Source organism: Carettochelys insculpta, chromosome 8 (genome assembly GCF_033958435.1).
Source record: "Carettochelys insculpta isolate YL-2023 chromosome 8, ASM3395843v1, whole genome shotgun sequence".
Taxonomy (NCBI): domain Eukaryota; kingdom Metazoa; phylum Chordata; order Testudines; family Carettochelyidae; genus Carettochelys; species Carettochelys insculpta.
This window is the reverse complement of record NC_134144.1, coordinates 708,598-721,506: the sequence shown is the minus strand read 5'-3', so window position 1 is coordinate 721,506 and position 12,909 is coordinate 708,598. Positions and strand designations below refer to the sequence as shown.

At 46.8% G+C, this 12,909-nt stretch overlaps 1 protein-coding gene across 7 annotated transcripts in view; it reads right to left on the bottom strand.

Annotated features, from left to right (window-relative positions):
- The window catches only part of PCNT (pericentrin), a 175,901-nt gene extending 168,628 nt beyond the window's left edge, over window positions 1-7,273 (bottom strand). For all 7 annotated transcript variants that reach the window (XM_075002108.1, XM_075002112.1, XM_075002111.1 and 4 more), the window contains exon 1: window positions 6,934-7,273. In XM_075002108.1, coding sequence (XP_074858209.1) covers window positions 6,934-6,981 — 48 coding nt within the window. In that variant the 5' untranslated portion in view covers window positions 6,982-7,273. The remainder of the gene's footprint in view (window positions 1-6,933) is intronic.
- Between the last annotated feature and the right edge of the window lie 5,636 nt (window positions 7,274-12,909).

Genomic DNA, 12,909 nt, shown 5'->3' with positions numbered 1-12,909 from the left:
TCCCGCTTGCCCCAAACATACCGGCCATGACCTCCCGAGGCGAGGCTCAGCGATGCATGGCTTGGTGTCCCAGAGGGGAGGGCGATGACGAGGGTCCCATCACTGGAGCCCTCATCATTGCTGGGCTGGTCCCCACGCAGTGGGCTGGTGGTGCTGAAGGGGCTCACCTTCTCTTCACTGTCCATGGGGGGAGAACAGCGGTGTCCACAAGGTGCACTGGGGTGGCCACCTTCCTCAGCCCCAGAAGCCTGCGCAGTTCCTAGTAGTGCGGGCAGTGCACAGGCCATGCCCCCGACCGGATGGCAGCATTGTGGGCCTTTACATAGGTCTGGAGGAGCTACCTGACCTTGATGAGGACGCTGCTGCCGGTGCGGTCAGGGTGTCCTCGGGCAGCGAGGCTGCTGGCCAGCCAGTTGAAGGCCTCACCATTGCTCTGGCAGGAGCCTGTTTGCCGAAGGACCTCCTCCTTCCCCCACAAAGCAAGGAGGTCCTTCAGCTCCTCCTCAGCCCAGGAGGGTCCCCTCCCGGCACCACCCTTGCCCAGGCCCTGTGAGCCCTCAGACACCTCCTCCAGGGCCCCCGGGGGCGGGGGCAGGAGGGTCCTGCCATGCCGCCATGGTGGGTAGGGGGTGCAGAGGCTGGCAGGTGTTTCATGCAGGGGCAGTCCATGGCAGAGCTCATGCTGCCCCTGCTTGTGGCACACTCTCAGCTTCCTGCCTGGGAGCTGCTTCCTTTAAGGTAGCCTACAGGGACCACAGAGCCCTGCCTGGGCTGGCCAAGCTGGCTGCATCCTCTGGGGGGAGGGGGACCCTCCTTGGAGGACTCATTACTTCGAAGTAAGGAGTGCAGTGCATACCCCTGGAACAGAGTAGTGACTTGGAAGTTAGCTCCCTTACTTCAAAGTTAATTCTGAAGTAAGGAAAAGTGTGTGTAGACGCTCTCCACTTTATTTTGAAGTAGCCCCTTACTTCTAAGTTAACTTTGAAGTAAGCTTGTAGTGTAGACACACCCATCATGTAGTGCAGGTCAGCAATGACAGTCATTACTATTTGATATCTGTCTCTGACCCATGTGAAATGAACTGCCAGCTTCCCTATATTTAGAGACAAAATTGCACAGGACAAGTTATAGTCAGTATTTACATTGCTGAATCTCAACAGAGCCAAGAATTGAATGGTCTGTGGAGTTATATTTTAACTGCTAGGGGACACAGACCTTGCTTCTTATCTCATGACAACTTACAAGCCTTTGGCAAGGGACTCTATAAAAGGCTTTTCGAAAAATTAAGTACACTATATTCAATGGGTTCCCCCATCCACATGCTTGTTGACTCCCTCAAAGAATTCTAGCAAATTGGTGAGGCACAATTTCCCTTTATAAATAACACATTGACTCCTCCCCAACAAATTATGTTTATCTTTGTGTCTGCAGACAGCTGTGTCTGTTGGGGGCCTAGAGACTCTACTGAAGTCATCAGCTGCAGGTGGCAAGTTGGATTTTTAGCTTGAGTGCTATCTGGAGAAGAAAAGCCCTTTTCCATCACTATAGGTCTATATGCTGACTAGGACTAGAAGTTGCAAGACTCACCACCCCGAAGTGCATCTTTGAATGCTAACCCTCCCTATACAGCTAACTCAAGTACTATTCATGGGGAAAAAAGCAAATTAAGCATGGTGATGGTTATAATTTGAATTAGCAGCCAAACCAGAGGGTAGACACTAAAGATCAAATTAGCATAATTCATCAGATGCTAAAACAACCATTCTGTACACCTCAATTATTATTTTGCTGGGTGGCTTCTCTCATGTGAGCTAAGGGAGAACTTGAAAAGAGCTGCTCCGCCAGATGCATGATGAAGCGGTTCTTTGCCCACGAAAGCTTATGCTCCAAAATATCTGTTAGTCTGTAAGGAGCCACAGGACTTCTTGTTTTTGAAGTTACAGACTAACTCAGCTACCCCTCTGATACTTGAGAAGAGCTAACTCCACTGTAGGTAACTCCATTTAACTATCCAGTGAAGATGTGACCAATAAATTTTGTATGCTTTCTCTATCCTAGAACATAGAATCCTGAGGCTAGAAGGGACCTCAGGAGGTCATCAAGTCCAGCCCCCTACCCAAAGCAGGGTCAATCCTAACTAAATCATCCCAGCCAGGACTTTGCCAAGCCAGGACTTAAAAACCTCTAGGGATGGAGCTTCCACCACCTTTCTAAGTAACACATTCCAGTGCTTCACCACTCTCCTGGTGAAATAGTTTTTTTCTAATATCCAACCTACACCTCATGCTCTGTAATTTGAGACCATTGCTCCTTGTTCTGCCATGGGTCACTACCAAGACCAGCCTTTCTCCATCCTCTTTAGAGCCCCTTTCAGGAAGCTGAAGGCTGCTATCAAATAGCCTCTTACTCTTCTCTTCTGCAAATTAAATAAGCCCAAACCTCTCGGCCTCTCCTCATAGGTCATGTGCTACAGCCCACTCATCATTTTCATTGCTCTCTGCAGGACCTACTTCAATGCATCCACATCCTTTCTGTACTGGGGGGGGTCCAGAACTGGACACAATACTCCAGATATGGCCTCAATAGAGCTGAACAGAGGGGAATAACAACCGCTCTAAATCTGTCAGAAATGTTCCTCCGAATGCACCCCAATGGACTGTTGGCCTTCTTGACTACAAGGGCCCACTGTTGACTCATATCCAGCCTCTCATCCACTGTAATCCTCAGGTCCTTTTCTGCTGAACTGTTCCTTGGCCAGTTGATCCCCAGCCTGTAACAATGTTTTGGATTCTTCCGTCCTAAGTGCACAATTCTGGACTTGTCTTTGTTGAACCTCATCATCAGATTACTTTTGGCCTAATCCTCCAATTTGTCAGGGTCACTCTGGACCCTATCCCTACCTTCCAATGTATCTACCCGTCCTCCGCAAATCTGCTGAGAGTGGAATCCATCCCCTCATCCAGGTCGGTAATAAAGTTGTTGAACATTATCAGACCTAAAACTGATCCTTGGGCACTCTATTTGAAACAGACGGCCAACCAGACATTGAGCCATTGATCACCACCCTCTGGTCCCGACCATCTAGCCAGCTTTCTAGTCACCATTTATCAGCTTTCCAGTCCATTTATCCAATCCATACTTCATTAACTTATGGGTGAGAATATTGTGAGAGACTATATCAGAAGCTTTGCTAAAGTCAAGGTATATCACATTCACTGACTTCCCCATGTCCACAGAGCTAGTTATCTCATCACAAAGGCTAATCAGATTTGACAGGCATGACTTGCCCTTAGCGATTCCATGTTGATACTCTTGATCACTGTCCCCTCTTTCAAGTGCTTCAAAATGGATTCCTTGAGGATTCCCTCCATGATACTCTCACTCCTCTGGGCACACAACTTTCCACACTTGTACTTGAAATATAATCGGCTCCATTTGAATTGGATAGAGGAGCCTGGACTGCACTGTGAAAAGCCGTTCTACCCTATGAACACCATAAAAATAAAACAGCTTCAAGAAAGAATGTTTAAGTATCTCACAAATATTTTAGTTAAAAAGCAAGGAGCTGTACTGGCTTGCATAAAATCGATTAGAGGTTGAGCAGAGTCTACTAATCCAAAATGAAAGCTAACTTCACTTTTACAAATTCCGTAACGTTTTGCCTCAGAAAAAACAAGAAGTCCTGTGGCACCTTATAGACTAACAGATATTTTGCAGCATAAGCTTTCCTGGGCAAAGACCCGCTTCATCAGATGCATGAGACATCTTGCCTCAGGGCACTGATTGGTGTCTTCCATTATGAAAACACCATGCTTGAATTCCTTCCTAAGTAACAGGGCACTAGTAACTCAGCTATGAAGGAATCCCACCATATTACCTTTTCATACTACTCAACAAGAAAGGGATCACATATAACTTGAACTCAGCCAACTCATTCTTTGATTTTGATTTCACTTCCATCGAATGACAGTATCCTGGAAGTTTTCTTGAGAACTTTTGGGATCTGCCATGGCTAAGAAATATTTTACAAAAACAAACAAAAGCCTGAGATAAAGGAGGAGGATATTTCATGAGTAATATATTGTAATTCCATACTGTTGGCTTTTAAGATCACGTTCTCCAATACAGGCATTGCTTGATACAAAGTAGATTTTTTCCCCCCTTACTTTGTTCTATAGAAATTGGACCAAGAACCAACCAGAAAACTTACTGGAATATTTTTGTGCTTTTTATATCTGCAGGAAGTATATTTTTACAAGTCTCACAATAATTGGCATTTTCCTTGACATGACAACAGCTACAAAGTGTGAAAAATAAGAACACTTTAAAAGGCACCAACACCAGAAAGCAAATAAATATTTGTTTTCAAATCACAATTTTTAAAGCAATTTCATGACTTGAGGGAAGGAAAATAAAGCAGACAAGATTTCTGAATGCTCAGCACTGGCAGGCAGTATCACTCTCTCTCATCATGGTTTGAACCATGCAAGTCATTCCAGTGTGGCATGCTCCCATGCAGGTCCCTATTGATGTTAATGGGCATCAAGGGGAATACAGTGATATTCTCACACAGAACTTTCAGGATTAAGGCCCATATTTGACCCACAGAATTGTTGTAGAAACCTAGTATAATATTTCTTTTAGGTCCAGAACAGGAAATACCAGGATATTAAGCTTTCTTAGAATGAGGGTGTTAAGACAGAAGGGTTACAAATATTAAATGCAATAAAATATTTCACCTGAGTAACTAGAAATATAACAGAAGCTCTGATTTTACCTACCTACCTTTGAATTTGTGTGCAGTGTAATATAACTAATCAGTCTGCAAAAACTAAGCATTTAAAACTGAACTTAAAAAAAAAACAAAACACCACCACCACAAGCAGAGCATGCAGCCTGAAATATAAAGCATGCCCCCTCTGTTCTGGATATGACAAAGTGAGGGCTGTCCAACAGGTGGGCACAGTTTGCTTCCTAGACAATAGACTGCCAAATTCGCCTTACTGTAGCCACATACGGTACTAGTAAGGGATTTAATACAAGTTTTAACAAAGTTTTGCCCACACCTCAACTACCACACTGCTCTGCAAAATGTAGCTATGCAAAACACACAAGAGCATTAGGCCAAGTCATAGGGGAGATCTACATTAGAGCTAAAAAGATAAAACTGAAATTTAAGTGATTTTTATTACATTTACAGTGCTTCAAAAAGATTCTACCTTTATTTCCCATGATGTATATAATGGGAGGAAATAATGACAACTAACATTTTTAATCTTTGATATAAACAAATCAGGCATGACACTAAACATCCACTGCATGCCCTCTTCGGTTTTCACCCACTTACCCTCACTCTGAATAGTAACAGAGAGGTAGCCGTCTATATTAGTCTATATTCTGTCAAAACAAAAAGCAGTCCACTAGCACTTTAAAGACTAACAAAATAATTTATTAGGTGGTAAGCTTTCATGGGATAGACCCACTTCTTCAGATCATAGCCATACCAGAACAGACTCAATATTTAAGGCACAGAGAACCAAAAATAGTTATCAAGGTTGACAGATCAGAAAAACTGTAATCAAGGTGGGCAAATCAGAAGAGAAGAGGGGTGGGGTGGGGGTCTAGAGTCAGATAAAACAAAGTATGTAAAAGATTCCTTATAAAGGGTTAGGTAACTGGCATCACAGTTCAAACCACGTGTTCATGTGTTGAATTTCAATACAAAAAGAGAGCTCAGCACTCTCTCTTTGTAGGCAATTCTTGAAGTTCCTTTTCAGTAAAATTCAGACTTTCAGGTCATTAACAGAATGCCCCATTCCATTAAAGTGCTGGCTGACAGGCTTGTGAGTTAAGAGCTTTTTGATGTCTGTTTTGCATCTATTCCTTCTTTGTGGAAATGTGTTTACTGTTTGTCCTATATACAAAGTATGTGGGCATTGTTGGCACATGATGGCATATATAATGTTAGTAGAGGAACGTGAGACTGTGCCCATGATTCTGTGAATAACCTGGTTAGGTCCAGTGATGGTATCTCCAGAATAGATATGTGAACAAAGCTGGCAACAGGGCTTGTTGCAACGATTGGTATTATTGTGGTATAGCCTGTGGTTGATGGTGAGAAGCCTCATAAGGTTGGGGGGTTGTCTACAGGAGAAAACAGGCCTGTCACTTAGGGCCTTCTGGAGCGTGGCATCCTGATTAAGGATGGGTTGTAGCTCTTGATGCTTTGCAGTGGTTTGAGTTGGGGGCTGTAGGTAATGACCAGTGGCGCTCTGTTGTTGGTTTTTATGGGCCTATCTTGAAGTAGCTGGTTTCTGGGTACTCGTCTGGCCCTCACTTTGCTATTTATAGGGAAGTGAAAGGCAACGGGAGCCCAGGGCCAATCCATTAATACATTTTCAGCCATGGACTGTGGATCCCAAAACTTAGCGTTGCATGACTTTGCCCCAGCCAGGGATATCACTGCACACAGCTCACTGCAGGCCTGGTTCTAAGCTACAAGTTTCTCAGGGCAACAGCTTTGTTTGTGTTTGCGGTACTCGCTTGCGATGCCAGCTGTGACACCCGCCCTTCAGGGCGCTAACGGTCGGCCGTCTGCCTGGAGACCCGCGGGACCGACAGCTCCCACCCCCACGCAGTGCCCGGCGTGCCAGCTCCGCCCCACACAGCACAGCCGGCGGGGGAGGGGGCTAGCCACTGCTGCTCTGTGGGGGACAGCGAAGCACAGGAAAGTAGCCGCGGGGCACCGCAAAGCGGCAGCAGGGCTGGAGAGGAACCAAGGCGCCCGGCTACTCAGAAGCCTCCCGCCTACCTGAGCCCACATTCCCCCTCCGAAGCCGGGAAAGGAACCCGGGTGTCCGACCCCCGTGGATCTGGGAAGGAGCCCAACAGCCCGAGCCGCCCAGCAGAGGGGGAAGGAGGCTCCGTTCTCACCCTGGCTCTACCGGCTTCCAGCTTCCTCCGCCGCTCCTCCTCGTCCATGGCCGGGGGCCGGGACGCGAACTGGGCTCCGAGGCGCCCGACCGCGTGAGGCGGGGGTGGCGCTCCGCGACGCTTCACAACCACTACCGGGCTTACAATGGCGCCAGGCCCACGCCGGCGACAGGGGCGGCCCCGCCCGCGCTCCGCCCCGAGACGAGGGGCGGGACCTGGAGACCCGGCCAGGCCGCCCCTAGCCGGAGCGCGAGGTAGAGTCCGGCTGGGCAGGTCCCAGACCCCGGCGGATGGCGCCGCTCCGCGGGCTCGGCTCGGCTCGGCTCAGCCCAGCCCGGCCCGGCGCCGCGGCAGCACCGGCGAGCGCATCCCGGCGGGGCCGGCAGGGGGTGCTAGGCCAGTGGGGGGCGATAGAGGGGCTGGTCACGTGAAGGTCACTGTACCAGTTCGCACGATCGGATTATCAGGATTGGCAGGCGTGCTCGCTGAGCAGAGCCCGCCTCCGCCACTCGGAGCCAATGCAAAGGCTGCGCTCTTCGCGCTCACCGGCCGCTTGAGTGGTTAGTTCAAAGGAGAGCGGGCTAGAGCCCGCCTCCTCCCCGCCACGCTAGCCAATCACGAGCGGGAGGCCTCAGGCCCGGGAAAACCGAGCTGGCCACGCAGGAGCCGCGAAGAGGTCCCCGCCCCCGTGATTAGCGTGGGAGGCGGGCTCAGGAGTGAGTGCGCAGTGTGGGGGCTGCCGAGGGTGACGGTGGGCAGCAGCGCGCGCCGAAGCCGCCTCCCTGGGAGGGGCTCCGAGCTCTGCGGACCCCCGGCCCCGCCCTGAGGCTGCCGCTGACGGTCCCTTCCAGCTCTGCGGCTGCCGGTTTTGAAACACTCGCCCCCACCTTTGGGGCCGTTTCAAAACAGCCCCCGATTTCAAAAGCCCCTTAGTCCCATCTGGTTTTGGGCAGAAGGGGCTTGTGAAATCGGGGGGCCGTCTGGAAGGGCCCTCGGCCACACGGGCACGTGCTTTCCAACCTGGCAGCCTCCAGCTCCTGCGGCGGCTGTCGTGCTAATGAGCTGTTGCATAGTCATGACAGTGCCTCGTTAGCAGGTGCTGAAGTGCCATGTTACCATGGTGTCAGCAGTAGCCGAGTTAGTCTGTAGCTTCAAAAACGAGGAGTCTTGTGGCACCTGATAGACTTAACAGATGTTTTGCAGCGTAAGCGTTTGTGGGCAAAGACCCCCTTCATCAGATGCGGGAGTCGGGGGGAGCGGTTTCAGAGGAGGATTTGAAGAGGCAGTCTCAGCCCCTCTGCAAGGAGGGGCTAGTGTGGTCACAGCCGATGAGGTGTGTATACCTCCGTATCTGTTTGAAAGGTGAGGGATCTGGCCACCAGTAGGACCCCACCACTACTGGTGCAAAGAGAGAGAGAGAGAGAGACAGTGTGGGGCAACTTTTTTTAAAAAAAAAGTGGGGACACCTGCAGGACTGCTCAAGAATTCAGTAATCACTGCTTTCTTTCCTAGGTACTATTTAGACTCAGGTCTATACAAACTGCATATTGCTACTGTATTGACTATAGGAAAGGACAGGTAAAGTAAATATACATATAGATATACAAAATATATTTATTTTGTGTTAGTCTGTTTCTGCAAAAACAGCAAGAACTGTGGCATCTTAAAGACTAGGAAGTTTACTAAGGCAGACACTTTCACGAACTGCAGCTTGCTTCATCAGATACATATATACAGATAGGGCCAAATTCTGCACCATTGCACCTCTGTGATTTTCCTGACATTAGGCATCGCTTGGGTCAATCGGAACAAATTCTGGGACCTTGTTTCTGCTGACTAGGATTTATTTAATCTGTGACCTATGAATGAATCAAGGAAAAATATTGCAGCTCATGTTGGTTACCCCACATAAAAGCTTGGTATGAGGTGTGTTTATTTTTCTAGTCTCTCTTTTGTGAGTGTTGACTTATGAACTATTCAACACGTTACCGTATGTTAGAGTCTAAGCAACCACCTAAACCACTACCCGCATATGACAAACCACTGGAACAATATCCTTAGCTGTAATTAATACATTTGCTGCAAAGAAAGCACACAATAGATTGATAATTAAACTAACAGATCTCATGGGTGTTGGTTTTTTGTTTTTGTTGCGGGGATGTCTTTTTTTTGAGGGGGGTATGTATGTTAATGCACAATCTGTTTCTTTGGCAGAGCCAAGAACACTATCAGGGTAGTTTTTCAACTTTCCTGTGACGGGGTAGAGGGTCACAGCAAAATCAGCATACAATGGAGGTAATCTAGTCTGGATAAGGTACTCGACTGGGACTCCAGCATGTGTGAGAATACTGATATACCTAGCCAACTGCATGTTGATACACAGTCCCTTCATGCTATAAACACCCTAAATTTATTGCAGTTTGCAAGCAACTATAGGTTTCCTTGGAAGAAGACTTCCACAGCTGTATAACCCTGTTCTTTCACAGCCTAACTATAATATGGCAGTGCCTGGGACAAGAGGTTTGCCTCAGCTTCAGGTAGCCCTAGTGCATAGCTGCAAAACTTTCTGCTTCCAGGGTGGACAGAAAAAATGTTTGACTTCAGACTAGCACTCTGATACCTCCTCTAGCATGGGCTATGTCTGAGTACGCAGAAGCATTGGTATGCACTGGTAAAGGGTAGGAATAAATGGTAAATTTTCATAATGGAAGGGGGTAACTAGTGGTGTTCCCCAAGGGTCAGTCCTGGGACCAATCTTGTTCAACTTATTCATCAATGATCTAGAGGAAGGGGTAAGCAGTGAGGTGACAAAGTTTGCAGATGACACCAAACTGTTCAGGATAGTCAAAACCAAAGCAGACTGTGAAGAACTTCAGAAAGATCTCAGCAAACTGAGTGATTGGGCAGTAAAATGGAAAATGAAATGTAATGTGGGTAAGTATAAGGTAATGCACATTGGGAAAAATAACCCCAATTATACATACAATATGATGGGGGCAAATTTAGCTACAACAGATCAGGAATGGGATCTTGGAATTATAGTGGATAGTTCTCTGAAAACATCCATGCAGTGTGCAGCAGCAGTCAGTAAAGCAAACAGGATGTTAGGAATAATTAAAAAAGGGATAGAAAATAAGATGAAGAATATCTTACTTACCCTATATAAAACAGGTCTCCTCACCTGAAAAAAGATATATTGGCATTAGAAAAGATTCAGAAAGGCCACTAGAATGATTAAGGGTTTGGAACGGGTCCCATATGAGGAGAGGCTAGAGAGACTGGGACTTTTCAGTCTAGAAAAGAGGAGACTGAGGGGCGATATGATAGAGGTATATAAAATCATGAATGGTGTGGAAAAAGTGAATACAGAAAAGTTATTTACTTGTTCCCATAATATAAGAACTAGAGGACACCAAATGAAATTAATGGGTAGTAGGTTCAAAACTAATAAAGTAAGTTTTTCTTAACACAACGCACAGTCAACCTGTGGAACTGCTTACCAGAGGACGCTGTGAAGGCCAGGACTCTAACAGAGTTTAAAAAAGAGCTCAATAAATATTTGGAGGTTAGGTCCATAGATGGCTATTAGCAAGGGGTAAGGTATGGTGCCTAGCCTTTTGTCGAAGGCGGGAGATGGATGGCAGGAGACAAATGGCTTGATCATTGTCTTCGGTTCACTTCCTTCGGGGCACCTGGCACTGGCTACTGTCGGCAGACAGGATACTGGGCTAGATGGACCTTTGGTCTGACCCAGTATGAATGTTTTTATGTTCTTATGTATAAATAATGGTGCTGTTTAGACAGAACTGTGCTTGAGCCTCTTCTTTCTGTCTTTGGTTTTAAATCTGTCTAATTTAAAACAGAAAAAACCAGCACTGTACAGCATTAATTAAGTGCTTGTGAAAACTGATAAACAAGTGACTGAGATCTTGAAGACCAGCTGTCAGTGGGGAATCATAATCAAACATGGGTATTTGTAAGGCAGTTTTGGAAGAATCAGTTCTAAACCCAATGATATTCAATATTTGTATCAACCATCTGGAAATAAACATAAAATCACTACTGATGAAATTAGTGGATAACAGAAAGCTTGAATAGTAAATAATAAGAACCAACATAAAGAGCCATTGAGATTATTTGGTATGCTGAGCTCATTCAAGCAAAATATATTATGAAATCAAATATATGGCATAATACATCTAGGAAGAAAAAATATTGTTAAGACCAGTATTTGGTTCTTATTCTGAAGTCCACATTTCAGATAGGATATTAAAAGATTGTTGCCATTTTCTGTGCCATTTCCAAAACCCATTTGAAAGGTGGAAATACTGTCTCTTGTACTGAGAGAATTTTATCCCTCAAAGGCCGTGTCTACACTAGCCCAAATCTTCGAAATGGCCAGGCAAATAGCCATTTCAAAGATTACTAATGAGGCACTGAAATGCATATTCAGCACCTCATTAGCATGCCACCAGCCACGGCTCTTTGAAATTGCTGCATTATGCTGCCGTGCAGCTCGTCCAGATGAGGGTCCTTTTTGAAAGGACCCCGCCAACTTCAAAATCCCCTTATTCCTATCTGCTGATTTTCTGTGCCATTCCCAATCTTTTAATCTGCTGATAGGAATAAGGGGATTTTGAAGTTGGTGGGGTCCTTTCGAAAAGGACCCTTGTCTGGATGAGCCGCATGGCAGCGAAACGCAGCAATTTTGAAGAGCCGCGGCTGGTGGCATGCTAATGAGAGGCTGAATATGCATTTCAGCGCCTCATTAGTAATCTTTGAAATGGCCATTTGCATGGTCATTTGGAAGATTTGAGCTAGTGTAGATTTAGCCAAACTGTTTTAACTTATCCAACGAAGGTGAGCGAGCAGATCTTGTTGTGTAAGTACCTTCACGGGGAGACAATAGATACTGAACCTAGAGGAGGAAAATATAGTGACTAGAAATTAGACAAATGCAAATTTGAAATATTTTTAACAAAGTAATTAACCACTTGCCAATGGTATTAGAGGAAATTATGGATTCTCTGTCTTTTAGACTTCAAAATCAGGACTGCGTGCCTTTCTGGAAGCTAGGATTTAGGGACATCTTGATAGGGCATGGTGTGGGGATCCTGCAGGCTGGATTCATCCCTCTGTTTAGTTTGATTGTGCCTACAATGTGACAACTTGTCATGGCTGGAAGCCCTGATCATCAGCACACACACAATCTCCCATCCTGCAGGGCTGGAACTGTGAGCGCTGTCTCTCCCTGCTGCAGGGGAAAGCTAGGTTGGCCCAAGGACAATCAGGAGGAGAACAGGGAAGCTCTGGGGCGACATACACTGTCCAGTTCTCGCAGCTCCCATTTTCCGGGAACCATCGCCAGTGGGAGCTGCCGGGGCAGCGCTGATATGGCCTGTAGGTCCAGGGAGAGATACTGGAAACTGCAGGAGTGACCCTTCATCTCTTTTGAATGTTCCTTGAGACACTGGGATGGATCTTCGGGGTGACCTGAGTGGGCTCCTGGGGACATAGATGGTTCCAGAGCAACCCCGAGGGACACTGGGCTAGGCCACCAGTAATCTCCAGGGTCACCAGAATGAGACCCTGAACACTTTTTGGGAACCTCTGTGGGGATTGTATCCCTGAATACCATCTGTGGGCTCTGGAATGAGCAGTGGACCTGGTATACCCAGCATACATCATCAATGCCACCTCACTTAGAGGGTCAGGCACTTACAACATGCTTAACTTTAGTCACGTGAGTAGGCCCTGTCCCCAGGGCTGCTCTAACGTATGCCAACAACCTGAGGGAGGACCAGAATTAGGGAGATGCAAAGGTGGCTTAAAGCCATCCTCTCCCAGACCAAATAGGAAGAAGGGGCTTTCGAAGTCTTGGGGGCAGGGGGAGTGCTTTCAAAAGGCCCCTGTCTACACAAGCAGTGCACAATTCAGATCGCCTGCAGTCACCATTATATTAATGAGGCGCTGCAT